Raw genomic sequence first — 17,136 nt, forward strand, 5'->3', positions numbered from 1 at the left:
ACATATTAAACCTTTTTGAGCATCATTGTCAAATGTCCACAAATGTGTGTATACCAGGGGTCGGCAACCTAAAACTTTGAAAGAGCCATTTTGGACCAAATATACAAAAAACAAATCTGTCTGTAGTCGCGAAAAATGAAAAGTTGTATATAAGTGTTATAATGAAGGCAACACATGACGTAAGTGTCTACATTAGCTGTAATAGCATACTTTGTGTGAATTATATTTATATAGCGCTTTTCTCTAGTGACTCAATGCGCTTTACATAGTGAAACCTAATATCTAAGTTACATTTAAACCAGTGTGGGTGGCACTGGGAGCAGGTGGGTAAAGTGTCTTGCCCAAGGACACAACGGCAGTGACTAGGATGGCGGAAGTGGGAATCGAACCTGCAACCCCCAAGTTGCTGGCACGGCCACTCTACCAACCGAGCTATACCGCCCCTATCAAAATGACTGTGTCGCAGGCTGAAGCAAATCTTGATTGACAGAAATGTTGAAATTTAATATTTATTCTACACATTTTTACAACAATAGAAACAAACCCTCAGTAAATCAGAGGCTACTCGAAAGGGGAGATAACTCCTGGAAATTATTGGATTTTAATGGCCAAAGGTATAGATGTGTGTGTCCAAGTTGAAGGAAACGGCAGGCTGTCTTCTTCTAATAGATTTATTACAATATTTGCCAGCTCGGTAATGTTTGCAGTGGTCTGGAACAACATGGCACACAAACAACTATCTGAAATGCAGCCAATATTTCATACAGATAATGTGTCATGAAACATGGAGAACTAAATTATATACAAAGAGGACACAAGTAAAGGAAATCAGATGAGCTCAAACATACATAAAAATGAGGCACAATGATGCAATGTGTACATACAGCTAGCCTAAATAGCATGTTAGCATTGATTAGCTTGCAGTCATGCACTGACCAAATATGCCTGAATAGCACTCCGACACGTCAATAACGTCAACAAAGCGCACCTCTGTGCAATAAGGCACAGCATAAAATGTTTGGTGGACCAAATGAGACAAAGGAGTGGAAGATTTTACATGTAAACAAACTGTTGTGTCACAGTCCACACTATGGTGAGTTCAAGAACTGCCGAAATTAGCAGGACAAAACGATGTTCACCAAATACTCTCATCAGTGAAGCATACACTCAAATATGTTGAAAAGTGGGCTTTCTAACAATTGGGAAGGATTGTGTCATATTTGTCCTCAAACAAAAAACATACTAAAACAAAAAAAAAAAAACATTTTTCCCCCATCTTTTTCCATTTTCAATCCTTTTAAAAAAATGCTCCAGGTAGCCACTAGGCCAGTACTAGGCCAGTAGCATGCGGCTCACGAGCCACGGGTTGCTGACCCTCTGTCTATACTGACAATTGTAAGCTTTTAACTATATATAATAACTATTTGTAGTCGGACATGGACATTGAATTTATTTTAAGAGGCCTTTAAAAAGGCAATACTTGTTTAAAGGGGAACATTATCACAATTTCAAAAGGGTTAAAAACAATAAAAATCAGTTCCCAGTGGCTTGTTTTATTTTAAAAAAAATTTTTCAAAATTTTACTGGTCCCGGAATATCCCTAAAAAAACCCTTTTTAAAGTGCCTTTTTTTCGCTCCCTGCGAAGACACTGTTCATTTCCCTGTGACGTCATACAGTGCTGCCAATACAAACAAACAATGGCGAATACCACAGCAAGATATAGCGACATTAGCTCGGATTCAGACTCGGAATTCAGCGGCTTAAGCGATTCAGCAGATTACGCATGTATTTAAAGGGATGGTTGTAGTATGAAAGTATTGAAGAAGAAACTGAAGCTATTGAGCGAATAGCCATTGACGCTATTCATAGCCATAGCATGGCCGAATAGCTGCGTTAGCATCGTCCGTAAAATGTGCGGACCAAACGATCAGGACTTTCGCAATTTGTGACACTGGAGCAACTTAAATCCGTCGATTGGTAAGTGTTTTTTTCGCATTAAATGCGGGTGGAAGGAAACGTAATATAGTTGCAAATGCATCTGCAGTTTATCCATACATCTCTGTGCCACGTCTGCTTTAGCACCGCCGGTAAATAGCATGTTAGCATCGATTAGCGTAGCATGTTAGCATCGATTAGCTGGCAGTCACGCCGCAACCAAATATGTTTGATTAGCACATAAGTCAACAACATCAACAAAACTCACCTTTGTGATTTCGTTGACTTTATCGTTGCAAATGCATCTGCAGGTTATCCATACATCTCTGTGTCATGTCTGTCATCGCCGGTAAAATGTGGAGACACTCCAGCACATTCAATGAGGGTCTGGCGGCAGACACTTTTGCATCTTTGGTGCAACTTGAATCCCTCCCTGTTAGTGTTGTTACACCCTCCGACAACACACCGACGAGGCATGATGTCTCCAAGGTTCCAAAAAATAGTCGAAAAAACGGAAAATAACAGAGCTGAGACCCGGTGTTTGTAATGTGTTGAAAATGAAAATGGCGGCTGTATTACCTCGGAGACGTCACGTTCTGACGTCATCGCCACAGAGCAATAAACAGAAAGGCGTTTAATTTGCCAAAATTCACCCATTTAGAGTTCGGAAATCGGTTAAAAAAATATATGGGCTTTTTTCTGCACCATCAAGGTATATATTGACGCTTACATAGGTTTGGTGATAATGTTCCCCTTTAAATTAGGCTAGACAATATCTGCAGAAACCTGGTTAAGCTTGCGGTTAGCATATCCTCCAAAACTGTGCTGTGTAGTGTGTTTAGCTATTGTTCGTCTTTGTTAGAGACTTAGTTTATTTGTCGTCATACGACAAATAAGAATTGCTGAAGTAGAACTCTGGAGGGACATTAGCCTCTAGTGAGGGTTGGACAGTGCGTTGAGGGTGCATACGTTCCCTTGTTGCTGTCAAATTTGCAGACACGGCCAGAATGTGTCATCATCATGCATTATCAGGATATGAAAATTGTATTAAAAGCTCTTTCATTGGCCAAATTTATATCGTATATATTGCAACCTAAATGAGATGTTTACTAGTGAAATGGTATTATTACCCCAGATTTACACTGGATGCCAAATGGCGCCCCCGCAGTTTTGGACTATTTCAGTTTTTGTTCAAGTCAATGTGTCAGGTTCCAGCGCCGCCTGTGCTAAATATACGCAGAGCTTTATATTTGCCAGACGGCACATCACAGCGGTTTATTTTAGCTAAAATCTGCTTGAGTGGGACCGGAAGTCATGCCACACCACAAAATAAACTATCCAGTTTACTTTCAAAATAAAGTACTCAGTTTTCAAGGCAGGTTTTACCGTTTGAAATGTCCCAATGGGCGGAGATGGACACAAAGTCAACCTGTCAAAGGTTTTCAGACCTAATTTCACCTCATTGACACAAATGGATGACGACACGCTGATTCCAAAAGGTCGAAAATTAAAGAATCATATCACAGGATTTCAGCTTAATTCAACCGCCTTCTGGTGACAACAGGCAGATACAGGTGCAGTAATTTAGGACGCCACCCGCACACGGTGGAAACTGGCTGAACTGATCTTTGACTTGAATAAAAACAAAATGAATCCACCGCTGCCATTCCACATCCGGAAATCCCCAGTCACACCTAAAAACGTTGCTCAACGAGACGAATGAAGAAGCCATACTTCAAGGCGCGAAAAAAAAGGATAGACACTTTCAACCCACAACACTTGCAGTTAGAAAACTCGACCACAAGATGGCACAATAGTAGAAACAACAGTATGGAACCTTACTGTGGGCATGACACAAACACTGTATACTACCTAGTGTTGTCAGCAAGTTTACCGTGTTTTCCGGACTATAGCGTGCACCGGATTATAAAGCGCACTGCCGATGAGAGGGTTTTTTTTTCATTCAAAAGGCGCACCGGATTATAATGAGCATTAAAGCATGAGCAATTCATAAAATGGTCACACCTGCCTAGTTCGTCTTGTTATATTCTTATTTTTACTATTATTTTTATTTTTTATTCTTATTGTTATATTTTGTATTTTATTTCCATTATTTACTTATTAAATTCATTCTCAATTGTGTACACTGGTGCTGGAAAATTGACTTTCAGACTTTTCTTCAATCAATATTGTAGCAGCATCTCCTCATCCGTGGCTCACTAGTGCAACAACGCCGGAGATATGTCCCATGAAAAATCGTCCGACCGGAATTCTATAATAACTAAAGTTCCCTGGGTGAATTATGTGAACTCACTACACCGGTATGTGTTAGTGTTTTCATGTCCAGTTTACTGACAGATATAGATAGATAGATAGACAGACAGACGGATCAATAGTACTTAATTGATTCCTTCAGGAGAGTTCCCTCAGGAAAATTAAAATTACAGAAGCAGTGTAAAGAATTGAGATCGAATTTAAAAAGTAAAAACTAAATATTGGGGTATAAATACAAATAAAATAGAAAATATTACAATAAGGATAAAAAGCAACAAAAATAATAACAATGTAACAGTAAAAATAAGAATATAACAAGAGAAACTAAGCAGTGGTGACCTTGTTATGAATATGTATTACACTGTTAATTGCATAATATAAGTAAGAACATTACACTACTTTATATTAGAAATGTCAACAGCGGAGGATGAATGTCTCATAACAAGAAGATAGAGAAAAATTAGAAGCTTCTTAACTATGTTGTTGCCACGGACTACAAAGGCGGGGACACACAATTTTTCAGGATTTTTGCAGATCCCAAATACACATCAGCAGGTACCAGAAGGTAAGAAAAGTTGCTTTTGCACAATATTGCGAAATAAAACGCCAGATAATGTCTTACCTTATTCACACACCATAACTATACTCCTATGTTGATGCACAGTACAATCCATCAAGCGGTGGCTTTATAGCTTACCAAAATCGTACTAAAACAGTTTGATAATTTTTTTGGCATCGTGTGTAATGTTCTATATTTTCAATGGAAGATATAAAATGTTGGTGGTGTTTACTTGAGTCAATTTGCAGTCTACAAGTATCTCTTATGTGTCACACTTGTCATTACACCATGTACCAAATAAAATAGCTTCAAGGTCGGTAAGCACAACCAAAATTATTCCGTACATTAGGCGCACGCATACTTGCCAACCCTCCCAGATTTTCTGGGAGACTCCCGAAATTCAGCGCATCTCCCGAAAACCTCCCGGAACAACCTTTCTCCCGAAAATCTCCAGAAATTCAGGCGGAGATGGAGGCCACGCTCCCTCCAGCTCCAAGCGGACCTGAGTGACGTGTCGACAGTCTGTTTTCACGTCTGCATTCCCACAGTATGAAGAGTGTGTCTGCCCAAGGACATTATAACCGTAGAATGATCGAGGGCGAGTTCTTGGTTTCTTATGTGGGTTTGTTGTTAGGCAGTTTCATTAAAGTCCTCCCAGCCCGGTAATAACACACAGCAGTCATATGTTCGTCTGCCGTAAAGAAGGCCCGCCACATTATTTAACGTAGCCCGCAAAAGCTTTGAAAGAACACACCTAACAAAAGGTATTAGTTCTTTCCATTTTGACAGAAAAAAAATACACGTATTGCATGCAATTGCATATATTTCAAAATGTAATATCTAATACAATGGTTCTCAAATGGGGGTACGCGTACCCATGGGGGTACTTGAAGGAATGCAAATGGGTACGTGAGTTTTTTTTTTAAAGGGGAACATTATCACAATTTCAAAAGGCTTAAAAACAGTCAGAATCAGTTCCCTGTGGCTTGTTGTATTTTTTGAAATGTTTTTCCAAATTTTACCGGTCCCGGAATATCCCTAAAAAAAGCTTTAAAGTGCTTGATTTTCGCTATTTGCGATGCAACTATCCATTTCCCTGTGACGTCATACAGTGCTGCCAATGTAAACAATGGCAAATAGCACAGCAAGATATAGCGACATTAGCTCGGATTCAGACTCTGATTTCAGAGGCTTAAGCGATTCAACAGGTTACGCATGTATTGAAACGGATGGTTGGAGCATGAAAGTATTGAAGAAGAAACTGAAGCTATTGAGCAAATAGCTATTGACGCTATTAATAGCCATACCATGGCCGAATAGCTGCGTTAGCATTGCCGATAAAATGTGCGTACCAAACGATCAGGACTTTCGCATCTCTTGACACTGGAGTAACTTAAATCCGTCGATTGGTAAGTGTTTGTTTCGCATTAAATGTGGGTGGAAGGAAACGTAATATAGTTGCAAATGCATCTGCAGGTTATCCATACATCTCTGTGCCATGTCTGCTTTAGCACCGCCGGTAAATAACATGTTAGCATCGATTAGCGTAGCATGTTAGCTTCGATTAGCTGGCAGTCACGCCGCAACCAAATATGTTTGATTAGCACATAAGTCAACATCAACAAAACTCACCTTTGTGATTTCGTTGACTTTATCGTTGCAAATGCATCTGCAGGTTATCCATACATCTCTGTGCCATGTCTGTCATCGCCGGTAAAATGTGGAGACACTTTGGCACATTCAATGGGGGTCTGGCGTCAGCCACTTTCGCATCTTCGGGCCGGTGGTGCAACTTGAATCCCTCCCTGTTAGTGTTGTTACACCCTCCGACAACACACCGACGAGGCATGATGTCTCCAAGGTTCCAAAAAATAGTCGAAAAAACGGAAAATAACAGAGCTGAGACCCGGTGTTTGTAATGTGTTGAAAATGAAAATGGCGGCTGTATTACCTCGGAGACGTCACGTTCTGACGTCATCACCACATGAGCGATAAACAGAAAGGCGTTTAATTTGCCAAAATTCACCCATTTAGAGTTCGGAAATCGGTTAAAAAAATATATGGTCTTTTTTCTGCACCATCAAGGTATATATTGATGCTTACATAGGTCTGGTGATAATGTTCCCCTTTTAGATATTCTAAAAATAGCAACAATTCAAAAATCCTTTATGCATATATTTATTGAATAATACTTCAACAAAATATGACCGTAAGTTCATAAACTGTGAAAAGAAATGCAACAATGCAATATTCAGTTTTGACAGGTAGATTTTTTGTGGACATGTTCCATAAATATTGATGTTTAAGATTTCTTTTTTTGTGAAGAAATGTTTAGATTTAAGTTGATGAATCCAGATGGATCTCTATTACAATCCCCAAAGAGGGCACTTTAAGTTGATGATTATTTCTATGTGTAGAAATCTTTATTTAAAATTGAATCACTTGTTTATTTTTCAACTAGTCATTAGTTATTTTTATCTCTTTTTTTCCCAAATAGTTCATTAAAGACCACTACAAATGAGCAATATTTTGCACTGTCATACAATTGAATAAATCAGAAACTGATGACATAGTGCTGTTTTTTACTTCTTGATCTCCTTTTTTCAACCAAAAATGCTTTGCTCTGATTAGGGGGTATTTGAATTTACAAAAAATTCACACGGGGTACATCACTGAAAAAAGGTTGAGAACCACTGATCTAATAAGGCAGTAAATGTAATACTATCATACATTTCAAGCCTTTTCTAATAAAATAGAAATAGTAATGACAAATATGTGCTTGACTTATGATTTCAAAACAAGTTTTCCATCCAACTGTACACTATAAAAATAATAATACTGTAGAATATACAGTAAAAAACTGGCACTTCTGTTGCTAGGATTTTGTCGTACAAAAACTGTAGTACCCTTTTTCCATTTACAGTAATATACTGTAAAAACCTCCATGCATTTTACAGTAAAACTGTAGCGACTGAGCTGCCAGTTTTTTTTTTTTACTGCAGAATCTAAAGATTTAAAAAATATATATAATCAAATGCATAGGCAATAGTGTAATAATAATACCTTGAGTTAAATCCTCATACATTTTATATCCATAAAATGTTCACGGTTACAAGTAGCCCTCTGAGTCCAGCCCCAACTGCGATGTGGCCCTCAGTGAAAACCAGTTTGACTCCTCTGGTATAGCACTTGTGTTCAAAGTCTGCAAACCTTCACTAAAATAGTGACTTTTGTCGGGGCTGGAACCCATTATTCATATTTACATTGTTTGTTATGGGGAACAGTGTTCCACTGTATCAGTACATTGTCAATAATACAGTGTTTGGTTCAATATTTTTTTATTATAAAAATGTTTGTGTTATTTTTGTTTTACAAATTCATGAAATAAGTCTCTGGACACAGGAGGACTTTTAAGAGGAAAAAACAAATGATTTAAAGGCCTACTGAAATGAGATATTCTTATTTAAACGGGGATAGCAGGTCCATTCTATGTGTCATACTTGATCATTTCGCCATATTGCCATATTTTTGCTGAAAGGATTTAGTAGAGAACATCCACGATAAAGTTGGCAACTGGAGAAAAGCCCTGCCTCTACCGGAAGTCGCAGACGATGACATCACATGTTGATGGCTCCTCATATATTCACATTGTTTTTAATGGGAGCCTCCAACAAAAAGAGCTATTCAGACAGAGAAAACGACAATTTCCCCATTAATTTGAGCGAGGATGAAAGATTCGTGTTTGAGGATATTGATAGCGACGGACTAGAAAAATAAAAAATAAAACGCGATTGCAATCGCGTTGCATTGAGACGAATTCATATGTTTTTAGAGACATTTACTGGGATAATTTTGGGAAATCCCTTAGCCTTCTATTGTGTTGCTAGTGTTTTAGTGAGTTTAACAGTACCTGATAGTCGGAAGTGTACGTCCATGGCCGGGTGTTGACGCGCAGTGTCTCAGGGAAGTTGACGGCAGCTGTATGGACGGCACAAGCTCAGCTGATATCCGGTAAGAGGTGACTTTTTAACCACAATTTTCTCACCGAAACCTGCTGATTGACATGTAGTTGGGATCCATACTAAAGTTTCACCTCCGTGAATTTTAAACAAGGAATCACCGTGTGTTTGTGTGGCTAAAGGCTAAAGCTTCCCAACTCCATCTTTGTACTTTGACTTCTCCAATATTAATTGAACAAATTGCAAAAAATTCAGCAACACAGATGTCCAAAATACTGTGTAATTATGCCGTTAAAGCAGACTACTTTTAGCTGTGTGTGTGTGCAGCGCTCATATTCATAACAGCGCGTGACGTCACGCGTACACGTCATCATTACGCAACGTTTTCAAGAAAAAAGTCCCGGGTTATTTAAAATTACAATTTAGTAAACTACAAAAGCCGTATTGGCATGTGTTGCAATGTTAATATTTCATCATTGATATATAAACTATCAGACTGCGTGGTGGCTTTCAGTAGGCCTTTAAAACAAAGCCAATGGTAGGAAATGTTTAATTGATATTGTAACACCACCATCTTGTTTTTGTTTGAATATAATTGATCAATGTAAAAAATGCGAAGTGATTAATAGTGCCACTGTAACTACTTGGTATAGGATCAATACCCAAATTTGTAGTTTTACCCAAAATTTAAATTGCAATTTTAAATTTCCCGTGAGGTATGCTGTTGAAAACGTCGCGGAATGATGACGCGTGCGCGTGACGTCACGGACTGTCAGGAAATATTAGCTCAGCACCAGTTACGGCTAAAAGTCGTCTCTTTTCATCGCATAATTGCACAGCAATTTGGACATCTGTGTTGCTGAATCTTTTGCAATTTGTTCAATTAATAATGGAGATAGGCGCCAGCGCCCCCCGCGACCCCAAAAGGGAAAAAGCGGTAGAAAATGGATGGATGGATGGACTATAAAGAATAATGCTGTTGGTGGAAAGCGGTCTTTAGCACCGAGACACAGCCGGTGTTTCTTTGTTTTTAACACAGAGCGGTCAAGCGAACATGTTTCTCTACGTCAACCAGCATGTTTTTGGATGGGAAAATTGTGATATACATATCTTACCGGGGACATCATTGGATTATTCGTCCTCCTGCAGTAGCTGTTTAAAAGGCAGCTGTGAGCTTGGCTCCTCGGCTTCTCTCTGAGACACTGCGTGTTCACCGCAGCCATCCGACCTCGAGGTATGACTTTACAATCTCACTAAAACGCTATTAAAACAATAAGCAGATAAGGGATCTTCCAGAGTTATCCTAGTAATTGTGTCTTATTTCATCTGAAACGCTCACACTGCCGCCTCCCGGAGCCGTCGCTTTTTATTTTATTTTATCTTTGTATTATTTTCTAGTCCTTCGCTATCAATATCATCATCCACAAATCTTTCATCCTCGCTCAAATTAATGGGGAAATTGTTGTTTTCTCGGTCCGATTAGCTGTTGCTGCTGGAGGCTCCCATTAAAAACAATGTGAGGACGTGAGGAGCCCTCACACCTGTGACGTCATCGTCTGCGACTTCCGGTAAAGGCGAGGCTTTTTTATCAGCACCAAAAGTTGCAAACTTTATCGTCGATGTTCTCTACCAAATCATTTCAGCAAAAATATAGCAATATCGCGAAACGATCAAGTATGACACATACAATGGACCTGCTATCCCCGTTTAAATAAGAAAATCTCATTTCAGTAGGCCTTTAAGTATCAAACAACAAAAGAATAAGTGATTATAGCATTTTAACAGAAGTGTAGAAAGAAACATGTTACAACAGAAAGTAACCAGATAAATTAACAAGTAAATAAATACTACAAATGCAAATTATGTAATATGTAATATGCATATGTCAGCAACTAAATTAGGAACCTTTGTAACCGGTTTCAAAATTGTTTTATTGTAATTTCTATATTAAATTATCCATTCTCCCTCCTTTTACTACCGCTTATCCCTTTTAGGGCGGCAGGGGCGCTGGAGCCTTTCCCAGCTGCTCTTAGGCAGATATCGCAATATACAAACTCCAAAACAAGTGAAGTTGGCACATGGTAAATAAAAACAGAATACATTGATAATTTGATGCCTGCAACATGTTTCAAAAAAGCTGGCACAAGGAGCAAAAAAGATTGAGAAAGTTGAGGAATGCTCATCAAACACTTATTTGGAACATCCCACAGGTGAACAGGCTAATTGGGAACAGGTGGGTGCTATGATTGGGTATAACAGCCGCTTCCATGAAATGCTCAGTCATTCACAAACAAGGATGGGGCGAGGGTTACCACTTTGTGAACAAATGCGTGAGCAAACTGTCGAACGGTTTAAGAACAACATTTCTCAACGAGCTATTGCAATGAATTTAGGGTTTTCACCATCTGCGGTCCGTAATATCAAAAGGTTCACAGAATCCGGAGAAATCAATGCATTGTAAGCGACAATATTACAGACCTTCGATCCCTCAGACGGTACAGCATCAAAAAGCGACATCAGTCTGTAAAGGATATCACCACATGGGCTCAGGATCACTTCGTAAAACCACTGTCAGTAACTAAAGTTGGTCGCTACATCTGTAAGTGCAAGTCCAAACTCTACTATGCAAAGTGAGAGCCATTTATCAACAACACCCAGAAACGCCGCCGGCTTGGCTGGCCCCGAGATCATCTAAGATGGACTGATGCAAAGTGGAAAAGTGTTCTGTGGTGTAATGAGTCCATATTTCAAATTGTTTTAAGAAACTGTGGACGTTGTGACCTCAGAAACAAAGATTTTGAGCCATATTGCCCATCCCTCATAAAAAGTTCCCCTGCCCCAGCTTGTTCTTTTCCTGTGAATTTAGTTGCAAAGAGCGGCATGTTCGTCCCCCACTGGGATTTTAGGCCAATTCATGCAATAACTTGGTTTCCTTTAGTACAAACCTTGTTTCCATATGAGTTGGGAAATTGTGTTAGATGTAAATATAAACGGAATACAATGATTTTTAAATCATTTTCAACCCATATTCAGTTGAATATGCTACGAAGACAACATATTTGATGTTCAAACTGCTAAAAAAAAAAAATTTTTTTTGCAAATCATTAACTTTAGAATTTGACGCTAGCAAAACGTAACAAAGAAGTTGGAAAAGGTGGCAATAAATACAGATAAATTTGAGGAATGCTCATCAAACACTTATTTTGAACATCCCACAGGTGTGCAGGCTAATTGGGAACAGGTGGGTGCCATGATTGGGTATAAAAACAGCTTCCCAAAAAATGCTCAGTCTTCCACAAGAAAGGATGGGGCGAGGTACACCCCTTTGTCCACAACTGTGTGAGCAAATAGTCAAACAGTTTAAGAACGTTTCACAAAGTGCAATTGCAAGAAATTTAGGGATTTCAACATCTACAGGCCATAATATCGTCAAAAGGTTCAGAAAATCTGGAGAAATCACTCCACGTAAACGGCATGGCCGGAAACCAATATTGAATGACCGTGACCTTCGATCCCTCAGACGGCACTGTATCAAAAACCGACATCAATCTCTAAAGGATATCACCACATGGGCTCAGGAACATTTAAGAAAACCACTGTCACTAAATACAGTTCGTCGCTACATCTGTAAGTGCAAGTTAAAGCTCTACTATGCAAAGCGAAAGCCATTTATCAACAACATCCAGAAACGCCGCCGGCTTCTCTGGGCCCAAGATCATCTAAGATGGACTGATGCAAAGTGGAAAAGTGTTCTGTGGTCTGACGAGTCCACATTTCAAATTGTTTTTGGAAATATTCGACATTGTGTCATCCAGACCAAAGGGGAAGCGAACCATCCAGACTGTTATCGACGCAAAGTTCAAAAGCCAGCATCTGTGATGGTATGGGGGTGCGTTAGTGCCCAAGGCATGGGTAGCTTACACTTCTGTAAAGGCACCTTTAATGCTTAAAGGTACATACAGGTTTTGGAGCAACTTATGCTGCCATCCAAGCGCCGTCTTGTTCATGGACGCCCCCGCTTATTTCAGCAAGACAATACCAAGCCACATTCAGCACGTGTTACAACAGCGAGGCTTCGTAAAAAAAAGCGTGCGGGTACTTTCCTGGCCCGCCTGCAGTCCAGACCTGTCTCCCATGGAAAATGTGTGGCGCATTATGAAGCGTAAAATACGACAGCGGAGACCCCGGACTGTTGGACGACTGAAGCTTTACATAAAACAAGAATGAGATAGAATTCCACTTTCAAAGCTTCAACAATTAGTTTCCTCAGTTCCCAAGCGTTTGAGTGTCGTTAAAAGAAAAGGTGATGTAACACAGTGGTGAACATGCCCTTTCCCAACTACTTTGGCACGTGTTGCAGCCATGAAATTCTAAGTTCATTTTTATTTGCAAAACAAAAAATAAGTTTATGAGTTTGAACATCAAATATCTTGTCTTTGTAGTGCATTCAACTGAATATGGGTTGAAAAGGTTTTGCAAATCATTGTATTCCGTTTTATTTACATCTAACACAATTTCCCAACTCATATGGAAACGGGGTTTTTACATGTAAATGTACTGAATGCATCAAGTTATTAAGCAAAACCGGACGTTTTTTAAAGCATGTTTGTCTTCTTGTGTCCTGCAGAACATCTTCTCCCTGAGCAACAAGAGTGTAGCTTCAGGATGGTAGAGGAAGAGCCATTAAAGAGGAAGATGAAGCGCCACAGACCCTCTGGCGTCTCCGTTTCCTCTTTATCACAGACCTCACCCTTTAAAAAGGAAGAGGAAGACTCACAGCCCCCTGACATTAAGGCAGAGGAGGAGGAACACAGCATCAGTCAGGAGGGAGACCCTATTGAAGGACTGGTGGAGTTTCCAGTGATTAGCGTCATTGTGAAGAGTAAAGATGAAGGTGAAAGTGAGGAGAGGGGAGGGGGGGAGCCTCCAAGCAGCAGCTCAACACAACACATGACAACAGAAGCTGATGGAGACCACTGTGGAGGATCACAAGCAGACAAGCTCTTAGCTCCACTATCAGATAGTGAGGACACAACCTCACACTCTCCTGACACTGATGATGAAGACTCTAAAGATAAGACATTTCGCACCGACAACACTTACTTGAAATGTCCTCACTGTGACAAAACTTTTAAATATTCTAGTCATCTGAAAGTACACATGAGAATACACACTGGAGAAAAACCTTTTCCCTGCTCAGAGTGTGGTAAAGGTTTTGCCCAAAACAAATGGTTGAAACAGCACATGAAAACACACACCGAAGAAAAGCCTCCTCCCTGCACAGTGTGCGGTAAAAGTTTTGCAAGAGCAGAAGTGTTGAAACAACACATGCGAACGCACACTGGAGATAGCCCGTATTCTTGTTCAGAATGTGGGAAAGGTTTTACTTATCGTTGTGCTCTGAACGTACACATGAGAATGCACACTGGAGAAAAACCTTTCTCGTGCTCAGAATGTGGTAAATGTTTCTCACGAAGAAATGGGCTGAATGAACACATGCAAACACACACCGAAGAAAAACCTTTTTCTTGTTCAATCTGTGGGAAAGGTTTTGTCAAAAGTCAGTGTTTGAAAAAACACACGCGTTTACACACTGAAGAGAAACCTTTCACTTGTGCATTCTGTGGTAAAGGTTTTGTATTAAGTGAATATCTGAAAGTACACATGAGAACACACACTGGTGAAAAACCATTTTACTGTTCATTCTGCGACAAGGGTTTTTCACAAAGTCAGTATTTCCAAGTACACATGAGAAAACACACCGGCGAAAAGCCATATTCCTGTTCAAGCTGCAACAGAAGTTTTGCCGACCGATCGAAACTTGTAATACACATAAGAACGCACACTGGTGAGACCCCCTTTACATGTTCAGTCTGCAACAAAAGCTTCCGGAACAAACCAACACTTGTAAGACACATGAAAACACACACTGATAAGAAAGTGAGTTGCAGTGCGTGTGGTGAAAGATTCTCTTATAAGTACCAGTGTAAGAAACACAAGTGTGCTGGTGAGAACAGCAGCAGCCAATGAAAGTGCAGGATTTCAAATAAATTGCCAGGACTTTAACTTTTAACTTTCTAAAAAAAACATCAGCACATATGACATGTGTGACATCATTGTTGTGTGTGTAACAACCTTGTTAATATGCTTCTACCAAAATATTAGAGTAGATATGTTAGATTAGTGCTTTTTAAACCAATTACTTGCATGGCCATGCAGCATTGTGTACCGTATTTTCCGCGCTATAAGCCGCCCCGTGTTATAAGCCGCACCTTCAATGAATGGCATATTTAAAAACTTTGTAAACCTATAAGCCGCACCGGGTCATAAGCCGCGCCCACGCTGCGCTAAAGGGAATGTCAAAAAAACAGTCCGATAGGTCAGTCAAACTTTAATAATACAAACCAGTGTGCGAATGTGCAATCACAACAATAGTAACACTCAAAATATTGCAGAGCAATAGCAACATCAATAACTCAACTTTGCTCGAACGTTAATGTCACAGCACACAAAATAAACATTTAAAGCTCACCTTCAGAAGTTATTCCTCATCCATAAATCCCTCGAATTTTTCTTCTTCGGTGTCTGAATTAAAAAATTGGGCGAATACGGCATCCAAAATGGCGGGCTCCGTCTCGTCGAAGTCATCAGAGTCAGTGTCGCTGTTGCTGTCCGACAGTTCCATGAATCCTGCCTTCCTGGCCGGATCTTTTTTCAGCTATCTTGTTTTTACAATATGCGTGGAAAGTAGCCAGCTTTTCTTGAAAGTCTTTTGGCAGTTGCTGTGAAATAGTAGTCCGCGTGCGGATGGAGAGATTGCGTCTTTTCATGAACCGGAAACACCAAGAAGCACCACCTTTTAAAATCATCCAAGTTAAGTTCGCTTGCTGGCGCTGTTGCCTTCATTGGAATAGTGATGGTACTGACACTTCTGCTTGCTGCTCGAGTTTGTCCTCCAACTGTTGCCATCTTGCTTTGTTCCCTCAAACTCTGTGTTGTCTTCTTTACTTGGCGCAGGTCATCTTGTTGCTTCCTCCACCTAAGCACCATTGATTCATTTATGTTCAATTCTCTCGCTGCTGCTCTATTTCCGTGTTCTTCTGCGTGACTTATTTCCTTGAGTTTGAATTCGGATTAGCCGCGCGCTTCTTCTTCTACGGGGGCGGGTGCTTACCTTGGCGGTTGCGTACCGTAGAAGAAGAAGCGCTTCCTCTTTCCAGGTGGGCGGGTGCTTACCGTAGAAGAAGAAGCACTTCCTCTTTCCAGGTGGGCGGGCGCTTACCTTGGCGGTTGCTTACCGTAGAAGAAGAAGCGCTTCCTCTTCTACGGGGAAAAAAGATGGCGGCTGTTTACCGTAGTTGCGAAACCTAAACTCTATGAAAATAAATATTTATATTAATACATATATAAGGCGCACCGGGTTATAAGCCGCACTGTCATCTTTTGAGAAAATTTTTGGTTTTTAAGTGCGGCTTATAGCGCGGAAAATACGGTACTTTTATGTCAAAATGAACAGAACAATTTCACTTAAAAGGTGAGAGTAAACAGCACAAAACCTATGTTACATACAATGTAAATGTTTTTGAACATATAGTTATCAATCATCTGCATGTTCTGTAGGTTTTAGAAATGATGAAGTGTTACATATTTCATTTTCTGACACTAAATGATTCATAAAGCAGTGAATGTTAATCTGTTTGAATGAAACACTTGATTAAATAAAGTACAGTGTTTTGTGTTCTTATATTATTAAACACAGTGTTACTATTCAAACTATGTGATGTACAGTAGCCAAAAATATTAAATGTACTGTTAAATGAAACTGTGCTTTGTTTTTAATCAATACTTTCGCCTACTATGCTACTGTATTTTAATAGCGGTACTTGGAGAGACATTTTTTTTTTCTGAGGTTGAGAACTTTATTTTACATTGGTTCATACTTTTGGCAGTTGAGTACACATAAATTTACTGGTTCACTCTGAAACATCTTCTGACCACTTGAAGCATATTATGCTGGGGGATTATTTTTGACACTTAGAAAGAATCCAGACAAAAAAAAAAACTGTTATTTCAACAGCACGACATGGTCCAGTAGTTGTTGGAGACGTCTCAACTCGAAAATGCCAGAAAAATATACAGTGAGGCAAAAAAGTATTTAGTCAGCAGCGATTGTGCAAATTCTCCCACTTAAAATGATGACAGAGGTCTGTAATTTTCATCATAGGTACACTTCAACTGTGAGAGACAGAATGGGGGGAAAAAATCCAGGAATTCACATTGTAGGAATTTTTAAGAATTTATTTGTAAATTATGGTGGAAAATAAGTATTTGGTCAACCGTTCAAAGCTCTCACTGATGCAAGGAGGTTTTGGCTCAAATCTCACGATACGTGACCCATTCATTCTTTC

General features: G+C 39.6%; 2 protein-coding genes across 5 annotated transcripts in view; both read left to right on the forward strand.

The window, feature by feature from the left end:
- The window catches only part of LOC133545532 (zinc finger protein OZF-like), a 32,450-nt gene extending 17,497 nt beyond the window's left edge, over window positions 1–14,953 (forward strand). Inside the window, exon 3 of the mRNA XM_061891220.1 lies at window positions 13,356–14,953. Coding sequence (XP_061747204.1) covers window positions 13,356–14,758 — 1,403 coding nt within the window. The 3' untranslated portion in view covers window positions 14,759–14,953. The remainder of the gene's footprint in view (window positions 1–13,355) is intronic.
- Window positions 1–17,136, forward strand: part of LOC133545526 (gastrula zinc finger protein XlCGF57.1-like) — a 403,569-nt gene that overhangs the window by 89,373 nt on the left and 297,060 nt on the right. The gene's annotated exons all lie outside the window — the stretch shown is intronic.

This window comes from Nerophis ophidion, linkage group LG28, assembly GCF_033978795.1.
Source record: "Nerophis ophidion isolate RoL-2023_Sa linkage group LG28, RoL_Noph_v1.0, whole genome shotgun sequence".
Lineage (NCBI taxonomy): Eukaryota > Metazoa > Chordata > Actinopteri > Syngnathiformes > Syngnathidae > Nerophis > Nerophis ophidion.